The following is a 10,432-nucleotide window of genomic DNA, read 5'->3' on the forward strand; positions in this document are numbered from 1 at the left end:
GGGGGAGGGGGAGACGGCGGGTGGGGGAGGGGGAGACGGCGGGTGGGGGAGGGGGGAGACGGCGGGTGGGGTAGGGGGAGACGGCGGGTGGGGTAGGGGGAGACGGCGGTTGGGGGAGGGGGAGACGGCGGGTGGGGAGGGGGAGACGGCGGGTGGGGGAGACGGTGGGTGGAGGAGGGGGAAGCATGAGACGGCGGGTGGGGGAGACGGGGAGCGTGAGACGGCGGGTGGGGGAGACGGGGGTGGGGTAGACGGGGGAGCGTGAGACGGCGGGTGGGGGAGACGGGGAGCGTGAGACGGCGGGAGGGGGAGATGGGAGGGGGAGACGGAGACGGCGGGAGGTGGAGACGGCGGGTGGGGGAGGTGGAGACGGTGAGAGGGGGGATGGGGAGATGGCGGGTGGGGGAGGGGGATAATGGGGTTTGTGGGGGATGGGGAGACGGCGGGAGGGGGAGACGGCGGGTGGGGGAGGGGAGACGGCGGGAGGGGGAGACGGCGGGTGGGGGAGACGGCGGGTGGGGGAGACGGCGGGTGGGGGAGACGGCGGGTGGGGGAGGGGGAGACGGCGGGTGGGGGAGGGGGAGACGGCGGGTGGGGGAGGGGGAGACGGCGGGTGGGAGAGGGGGAGACGGCGGGAGGGGGAGACGGTGGGTGGGGGAGGGGGAGACGGTGGGTGGGGGAAACGGAGATGGCGGGATGGGGAGACAGAGGGAAGGGGAGACGGAGATGGCGTGTGGAGAGACGGAGAGGGGGGGATGGAGGCAGAGGGAGGGAGAGAGACAGAGAGAGGGAGGCAGAGAGAGGGAGGCAGAGAGAGGGAGACAGCGAGAGGGAGACAGCGAGAGGAGACAAAGAGAGAGAACCCAACCCGCCCAGGTGCGGCTAAATCTTTTTCCAGTTTGTCTGCCCGATGAAGTGTAGAGTCATAGTGTCATTCACCCGGCTGACGTACTTGCCCCGCTCTGAGGCAGGCAACAGGTCGTCGATCTTCACGTCCTGCCAGTGGGGGATGTTGAAGGTCTTGAGGTCACACACAAGCCAGCGGCCCGCTAGGAAGCGGTAGAAAAGCACAGCAATCTGGTGCTCGTGTGTGGCCCGGCTGCTGGAGTGGCAGCGGATGATCTTGCAGTGCAGGGCTGCCCGGTTGTTGTCCTTCAGCACCCGCTCATAGAGGCCGGGGCAGGTGCAGCGGCGCTTGGCGCCAGGGGGAGCCGGCAAGCGCACGCTGCCACGGACTGGGCGCTCCTCCTGCACCACCAGCCGCTCGCCCTTGGGGTGGAAGGTGACAAACCATTTGGACTGCACCCGAAAGTTAGTGGTGGCAAACTCCTTGCAGAGCACCGTCTTGGTCATGGAGCTGAAGAAGTCGAGCTGCCAGGGGCTGCCGCAGCTCTTGGCCGTGTAGAGCCGCTGACGCAGTGGGCAAGCCGGTGCCGTGTGGAGGCGCCCCACGTTCTCCTTGGTCAGGCAGCTGTCCTGGTGCAGACCCAAGCTCTGGGCCAGCAGGTCGTCGAGTTGCTGGCGCGGTGCCAGGGGGTCAGCTCGCAGCGAGGCCAGCTCGTCGGGGCTCATCATGGGGAAGCGCAGGTGGGCCAGCAGGGCCGGGGCGGCAGCGTCGGGGCGGCGCTCCAGCCAGCGGAGCAGGGCCTGGCACAGGGCGAACTCGCTCTCTACCACCAGGTCCGATCGGCGGAGCAGGGCGTCCATTTGCTCCTCGTCCAGTGCCAGCCAGTCGGGTGAGCGCATCACCGTGTCCAGGTTCCACGCCACGAACGTGTCGCAGGCCTCCTCGAGCCGGGTGAAACCCACAAAGCGGGCGTAGCGGTGCCAGGCCAGGGCTAGGTCCAGCGCGCCAGCGTGCGCCACATTGTCCAGCAGGAATTGTTCACAGGCGATCCGCAGGGGCCCCACGTCGTACTTCTCAGCCAGGCCATGCACAGCAAAGACGTTGTCCACATTGACGGCGATGCGGCCTGTGTAAAAGTAGCGCAGGAAGTCCTCGAAGCAGGCCGCCGCCCCCTCTTCCTCCGTCAGCTCCACCGTGCCACGCCGGCCGTCCGCCCAGCGCTCGCCTGATAACATGGCGCGGAAGACGGCACTGCCCAGTGCCAGCACGAAGCGGTGGGCCGGCAGCGGGCTGCCACCATTGATCGCTAGCCGCACGTCGCAGAGCTCCTCGCTTTTGAAGAGGGACGAGAGGGCCGACATGATGTGCGTCTGGTGGACAAAGGTTTCCGACGCCTCCGAGCCGTCCATCCTCTGTCGACCTGCCGAGAAATCAGAGGGACAGAAGAGGTAATTAAACTTCAAGTGTCCCAAAGCCATGCTTACTAAATCACAACTGAACTCTGGCTGACCCAATGCTGTGCCTACTTAACACAATCTTTGGGGTGCACGGTAGCAAAGTGTTTAGCACAGTTGCTTCACAGCTCCAGGGTCTCGGGTTCGATTCCCGGCTTGGGTCACTGTCTGTGCGGAGTTTACACTTTCTCCCCGTGTGTGCGTGGGTTTCCCCCGGGAGCTCCGGTTTTCTCCCACAGTCTAAAGATGTGCAGGTTAGGTGGATTGGCCATGATAAATTGCCCTTCGGGTCCAAAACGGTTAGATGGGGTTATGGGGATTGGGTAGAGGTGTGGGCTTAGGTAGGGTGCTCTTTCCAAGGGTCGATGGGCCGACTGGCCTCCATCTGTATGTATGAAAGTATGAATCCAACTCAAACTGACAAGAGTCCAGTTTTACTTAACCACAATTCAACTCTGATTGGGCAATGCTTTCTTAACTGCAATCCAACTCCGACTGACCCGAGGCCAGATTTACTTAGCCACAATTGAGCTCTGACTGACCTAATGTCACAGGTTTGCTGAAACGCAAATAACCTAACTGCAATTAAACTCGGGCTGAATCAATGTGCTGAGTTCACTTAACCACAATAGTACTCTGACTGACCCAATGCTCCACTTACGTAACTGCAATTCAACTCTGACGTTTGTTTTCTCTATAAATTTAGAGTGCCCAATTATTTTTTCCAATTAAGGGGCAATTTAGCATGACCAACCCACCTACCCTGCACATCTTTGGGTTGTGGGGCTGAAACTCACGCAGACATGGGGAGAATGTGCAAACTCCACACGGACAGTGACCCAGGGCAAGGATCGAACCCGGGTCCTCAGCACCACAGGCAGCACTGCTAACCACTGCGCCAAGTGCCACCCCAACTCTGACTGACCAAATGCTGCGTTTACTTAATCACAATTGAACTCGGACTGACCAGATGCCCCGCTTTAGCTGCAATTAAAATTGGGATTGAAACTGTGCTTGCTAAACTGCAATTCAACTCTGACTGACCCACGGCCCCGCTTATTCAATTGCAATTCAACTCTGGACTGACGCCAGGCTTACTTAAGCACAATTGAACTCTGCCTGACGACCCCCCCCCCGCCCCCCCCCCCAAAAGGCCACGCTTGAGAAAATCATCTGCTTTCGAAAAGGGATTTAACCCCAAACATCTGCATTTAAAAGAGGCTTGGTAATCTGTAAAGCAGGTTCTTTAAGGTTGGTGAAGTACATTTTAAAGGGATTATAGGACCAAGAATTCATCGCCAAGGGACTTTGTTCCCTCTAATATGAATTTTAAAGGGATTTTAAATCCAATAAACAGCCACCAAATGGGTTCGAACACAACTTAAAAGTCTACCCGGCTTTTTAATTGCAGGGAGGTGGTGGTTTAGTGGTATTGTCACTGGACGTAATAAGGAGATCCAGGATAATGACTTGGGGACCCGGGTTTGAATCCCACCATGGCAGGTGGTGGAATTTAAACTGATTAAAATACCTGGAATTAAAAGTCTACTGACCATTAAACAATTGTCTAATGTCGTAAAAGCCCACCTGGTTCACTAATGTCCTTCAGGGAAGGAAATCTGCCGTGACTCTTACATGTGACTCCAGACCTACAGCAATGTAGTTGACTCTTAAATGCCCTCTGAAATGGCCGAGCAAGCCATTCAGATGGATTCAACTGCTACGAAAACACAAAAAAGGAATGAAGCCGCAAGTGCAGACGGTTTTAGTTCAGGTAGATACCATAGTCGGCGAAGGCTTGGAGGGCCGAAGGGCCTGTTCCTGTGCTGTATTGTTCTTTGGACACTTGGCATCGAACCAGACACTGGAAACGACAACGGCAAACCCAGCCCTGGCAAACTCGCAAAGTCCTCCTTACTAACATCTGGGGGCTTGTGCCAAAGTTGGGAGAGCTAGTCCTACTCACCTTTCAGACAATATCCCAGACAGCACGATTACCATTCCTGGGTATGCCCTGTCTCACCAGGACAGACTCAGCAGAGGCACCACAGTGATATATGGGAGGGAGGGAGTTGTCCTGGGTGTCCTCAACATCGACTCTGGACCCCATGAAATCTCATGGTTTCAGGTTAAACATGGGCATGAATTACCACGTACCGGCCACCATCTGCTGATGAATCAGTACTCTGCCATGTTGAACACCACTTGGAGGAAGCACTGAGGGTGGCAAGGGCGCAGAATATGCTCTGGGTGGGGGGGACTTCAATGTCCATCACCAAGAGTGGCTCAGTAGTACCACCACAGATCGAGCTGGCCGCGTTCGAAAGGACATAGCTGCTAGACTGGTACTGCCGCAGGCGGTGAGTGAACCAACAAGAGGGAAAAACATACTTGACCTCATCCTCATCAATGTGCCTGCTGCAGATCCATCTGCCATGACAGTATCGGTAAAGTGACGACCGCACAGTCCTTGTGGCGACAAGACCGTCTTCACATTGAGGATACCCTCCATCCGGTTGTGTGGCACTACCAGCGTGCTAAATGGGATAGACTTCGTACAGATCTAGCAATTGAAGAATGGGCATTCATGAGGCTCTGTGGGCCATCAGCAGCAGCAGAACTGTAATCAAATACAATCTGCAACCTCATGGCCCAGTATATCCCCCACTCTCCCATTACCACCAAGCCAGGGAATCAACCCTGGTTCAATGAAGAGTGCAGTAGAGCATGCCAGGAGCAACATCAGGCATGCCGAAAAATGAGGTGTCGACCTGGCGAAGCTACAACACATAACTACTTGTGTGCCAAACAACATAAGCAGCAAGTAATAGAGCTAAGCGATTCCACAAACAACGTATCAGATCTACTAAGCTCTGCAGTCCTGCCACATCCAGCAGTGAATGGTGGTGGACAACTAAACAACTCAGTGGAGGAGGAGGCTCGACAAATATCCCCATCCTCAATGATGGAGGAGCCCAGCACATATAGAACGTAGAAAATACAGCACAGAACAGGCCCTTCGGCCAACGATGTTGTGCCGAACTTTTGTCCTAGATTAAGAACACCGCATCATTCTACCGTAATCCATGTACCTATCCAATAGCCGCTTGAAGGTCCCTAATGTTTCCGACTCAACTACTTCCACAGGCAGTGCATTCCATGCCCCCACTACTCTCTGGGTAAAGAACCTACCTCTGACAACCCCCCTATATCTTCCACCATTCACCTTAAATTTATGTCCCCTTGTAATGGCTTGTTCTACCCAGGGAAAAAGTTTCTGACTGTCTATCTATTCCCCTGATCATCAAGTCTCCCTTCATCCTTCTCCGTTCTAATGAGAAAAGGCCTAGCACCCTCAACCTTTCCTCGCAATACCTACTCTCCATTCCAGGCAACATCCTGGTAAATCTCCTTTGCACCTTTTCCAAAGCTTCCACATCCTTGGAGTTTAAGATGTACTTTGTAATTCATGTTAATCTTTAAATATGTGTGTATTTGTTAAGTTAAGAGGAAAGTAAAGAGTATTGTATTATAATGCAATTTTTCACGTTTAATCATTGGTTTTTTTCCTTGTTATTAAAACTAATTAGCTCTGCTCCACCACTTTAAAAAAAATACATTTAGAGTACCCAATTATTTTTTTTTCCAATTAAGGGCAATTTATTGTGGTCAATCCACCTAACCTGCATATCGAGTCTGCACCGATGCATGAAAAACACCTGACCTGCCTACCTAATCCCATTTGCCAGCACTTAGCCCATAGCCTTGAATGTTATGACGTGTAAGGTACTCCAAGTACTTTTTAAAGGATGTGAGGCAAGCCGCCTCCACCACCCTCCTACGAAGGGCATTCCAGACCATCTTCCTGTCCAGTTATAACACCATCTGGAATTGCAACAGAAGTTACTCCATCCTACATGTGCATCATCTTACATTGATGGAAGGATACCAACAATGGAAAGTAGTAAAACATTCCAAGACAGTTCTCAAATAAAATTAGAAAATTGCCACCTAAAGAGGAATTAGGTCAGATGGCAAAAGCTTCATATTCAGGAGCACATTAATTGAGAAAAAGGAACAGAGGTTTGGGTGGTTTAGCAAGGGAATTCCGGACCTTAGTAAGGCTTTGCCAACTGAAGACATGGTTGCCATTGTTGGAGCTGTCCAAATTGGGGGTGCAATATATATATGTGCAAAAGAAAAGGCTGAGGCATTCACAACAATCTTCAGCCAGAAGTAGCGAGGGGATGATCCATCACAGTCTCCTCCGGAGGTCCCCAGCATCACAGACGTCAGTATTCAGCCAACACAATTCACTCCACGCGATATCAAGAAACGGCTGAAGGCACTGGATACTGCAAAGGCTATGGACCCTGACAATATCCCAGCAATAGTACTGAAAACTTGTGCTCCAGAACTTGCCGCACCCCTAGCCAAGCTGTTCCAGTACAGCTACAACACTGGCACCTACCCGGCCATGTGGAAAATTGCCCAGGTGTGTCCGGTACACAAGAAACAGGACTAATCCAACCCAGCCAATTACCTCCCTATCAGCCTACTCTCCATCATCAGCAAAGTGATGGAAGGAGTCATCAACAGTGCTATCATGCGGCACTTACTCAGCAATAACCTGCTCACGGACGCTCAGTTTGGGTTCCGCCAGGGTCACTCAGCTCCTGACCGCATTACAGCTTGGTTCAAACATGGACAAAAGCGCTGAATGCCAGAGGTGAGGTGAGAGTGACTGCCCTTGACATCAAGGCTGCATTTGACCGAGTATGGCATAAGGAGCCCTAACTAAACTGGAGTCAATGGGAATCAGGGGGAAAACTCTCTGCTGGTTGGAGTCAAACCTGGCACAAAGGAAGGTGGTTGTGTTGATTGGATTTCAATCATCTCAGCTCCAGGACATCATTACAGGAGTTCCTCATACAGTCAGAAGAGGTAATGTTTGCAATGACTGCACAATGTTCAGCACCATTCGCGACTCCTCAGATAATATAATAATCGCTTATTGTCACAAGTAGGCTTCAGTGAAGTTACTGTGAGTCACCACATTCCGGCGCCTGTTCGGGGAGGCCGGTACGGGAATAATGAAGCAGTCGTTGTCCAAATGCAGCATTTCTGCAGAAAACACGAGGGAGAGAGAGAGAAAGTCCATTTCTTGTGTGTATCCAGGTCTCGACTCTGCTTTCCTTCAGTCTCTTAAAATCATCCCACTCAGGCAGAATCACAGAACTTAGTACAGAAGGAGGCCATTCGGCCCATCGAGTCTGCATCGATTCTTGGAAAGAGCACCCTACCTAAGCCCACACCTCCACCCCATTCCCGTAACCCAGCAACCCCACCCGTCCTATCACCACTTGTTACCGGGCAGAATAGGGCCTTTTTATGGCCAGGTTTTGGCCATCAGCCAACCAATCGAACTAAGTCCCACCACATCTCTTGTGAGCTACAAAGCCTGGGTTCTGCTGCCCAAAGCTGCCAACTTCTTGAATTCCTCCTTCTCTTTGCTGCTTGACATACGCACACATGTCCATTAAGTATCCATGGATCAAAAATGATAACGGAAAAAAATAAAGAAAGGAGAAATAAGGGAATCAACAGGAAGGATCCTTGCATACCTCCGTCCCTAAAAGAATGAAACACCAGGACATGGACATTTCAGCACGGTAGCACAGTGGTTAGCACTGTTGCTTCACAGCTCCAGGGTCGCAGGTTCAATTCCCGGCTTGGGTCACTTGTGCGGAGTCTGCACATTCTCCCCATGTCTGCTCCGGTTTCCTCCCACAGTCCAAAGATGTGCAGGTTAGGTGGATTGGCCATAATAAATTGCCCTTAGTGTCCAAAAAAGATTAGGTGGGGTTCCGGGGATAGGGTGGTGGGGTGGCCTGAAGTGGGGTGCTCTTTCCAAGGGCCGGTTCAGATTCGATGGTCCAAATGGCCTCCCTCTGCACTATAAATTCTAATTCTATGATATCCAGGCTTGGACTGACAAATGGCAAGTTACATTGGCCACACAAGTGCCAGGCAATGACCATCTCCTACAAGAGAGGATCTAACCATCGCCCCTTGACATTCAATGGCATTGGCATCACTGATTCCCCCACAATCAACATCCTGGGGGTTACCATTAATCAGGAACTGAACTGGACTAGTCACATTAAAATTTGTGGCTTCCAGGGCAGAGCAAAGGCTAGGAATCCTATGGCGAGTAACTCACCTCCTGACCCCCCCGAAAGCCTGTCCACCATCGACAAGGCACAAGTCAGGAGTGTAATAGAACACTCTCCACTTGACTGGATGACTGCAGCTCCAACAACACTCAAGAAGTTCAACACCATCCAGGACGAAGCAGCCAGCTTGATTGCTCCCCATTCCACAAACATGCAAACCCTCCACCACTTATGAACAGTGGCAGCTGTGTGCACCATCTACAAGATGCACTGCAGTAACTCACCAAGGTTCCTTAGTCAGCACCTTTCAAATCCACAACCACTACCATCTAGAAGAACAAGACAGCAGATACCTGGGAACCCCACCACCTGGAGGTTCCCCTCCAAGTCGCTCACCATCCTGACTGGGAAATATATCACCGTTCCTTCGCTGTCACTGGGACAAAATCCTGGAACTCCCTCCCTAACAGCACAGTGGGTGTACCTACACCTCACGGACTGCAGCGGTTCAAGAAGGCAGCTCACCGCCACCTTCTGAAGGGCAACTAGGGATGGGCAATAAATGCTGGCCACATCCCGTAAATGAATTTTTTTAAAATTGCAACTGCCCTTAGAGTGAACACCAACACGCCCAACGCAACCCCTCAAGACCACAAACTGCGCAGTACTCCAGCTGCGGATTCGCCAAGGCCCTGTGCAAAATTGGTGGAGTGGATCATTCGGCCCATCTATCCTGCTCCTGCGTTCAATTCCATAGTGTCTGACCTTGGGCTTCAACTCCATTTTCCCACCCTCTCCCCACATCCCATAATTCCTTGAGACACCAAGAATTGTCCTCTCCCGCAGCCTTCAATGTATTGAACGACAGAGCAGAGAATTCAGAAGATTCACAAACCCTTCCTAAGCAAAATAATTTCTCATCTGCTCGGTCCTAAGTTATCGGCTCCCTTATTCTGAAAATGCACCCCACCCCTCCACCACAAGGGGGGAAACATCCTGTCAGCTTCTATCCTGTCAAACCCGCCCCTCAGGGTCTTATCAATTTCAATAAGATCGCCACACATTCTCCTAAACTCCGATGGCTACGGCGCCCAACCTGTTCAACCTTCCCTCCTAAGACAACCAAAACCACCCCCACCCACCTTCATCCAGGAACGAGTTGAACGACCCTTCTCCAAACTGCCTCCCAACGCAAGTCAATCGCTCGAGCAAGAAGACCAGAAACTCTGTGCAGTACTCCGGCTGTATACTCGCCAAGGCCCTGCGCGGCCACAGTAAGTCTTCCCTATTGCATTCTCTCTTGAAAGTGAACACCAACACTCCCAATCACCTTCCTGATTTCCTGCTGCGTCGACGTACAAACCGGCTACAGAGAGCACAGAAGGAGGCTCTTCGCGTTGTAAGCTGTGGTTCAAAGATGAGGGATTTGTCTGGTAAAGAGAGATTGAGCAGTTTAGACCTATACTCTCTCGATAAGAATGAAGGGAGATCTACAAGAAACATACATAGAAAATAGCAGGCCATTCAGCCCTTCTAACCTCCTCCGCCATTCATTATGATCAACACGTTCAATACCCTGATCCCACCTTCCCCCATATCCTTTGATCCCTTTTGCCCAAGAACTATATCTAATTCCTTCTTGAAATTACACAATGTTTTGGCCTCAACTACTTTCTGTTGTAATGAATTCCACAGACTCACCATTCTCAGGGTGAAGAAATTTCTCCTCATCTCAGTCCTGAAAGGTTTACCCTTATCTTCAAACTATGACCCTAGTTCTGAACATTCTTATTGAATCTACCCAGGTAGAATATTATAAGTTGCTACGAGTTCCCTTCTCACTCTTCTAAACTTCAATGAATATAATCCTAACTGCCTTAGTTTCTCCTCATATGACAGTCCGCCACCCCAGGAATCAGTCTGGTAAACCTTCGCTGCACTCCCTCCATAGCAAG

The 10,432-nt window shown here is 52.0% G+C and overlaps 1 protein-coding gene across 1 annotated transcript; it reads right to left on the reverse strand.

The window, feature by feature from the left end:
* Window positions 1-613: 613 nt before the first annotated feature.
* Window positions 614-9,803, reverse strand: LOC140392902 (BTB/POZ domain-containing protein 17-like). Its single transcript, XM_072478672.1, has 2 exons — window positions 9,620-9,803; window positions 614-2,267 (listed from the first exon to the last, which is right to left on the reverse strand). Exon 2 carries the CDS (start codon window positions 2,254-2,256, stop codon window positions 883-885), a length of 1,374 nt encoding a protein of 457 aa, XP_072334773.1. The 5' UTR covers window positions 2,257-2,267; window positions 9,620-9,803; the 3' UTR covers window positions 614-882.
* Between the last annotated feature and the right edge of the window lie 629 nt (window positions 9,804-10,432).

This window comes from Scyliorhinus torazame, chromosome 16 (genome assembly GCF_047496885.1).
Source record: "Scyliorhinus torazame isolate Kashiwa2021f chromosome 16, sScyTor2.1, whole genome shotgun sequence".
NCBI lineage: Eukaryota > Metazoa > Chordata > Chondrichthyes > Carcharhiniformes > Scyliorhinidae > Scyliorhinus > Scyliorhinus torazame.

What these genes read in the sequence shown, in the direction of transcription:
- LOC140392902 (XM_072478672.1), bottom strand. Translation starts at nt 2,256, where the DNA reads ATGGACGGCTCGGAGGCGTCGGAAACCTTTGTCCACCAGACGCACATC.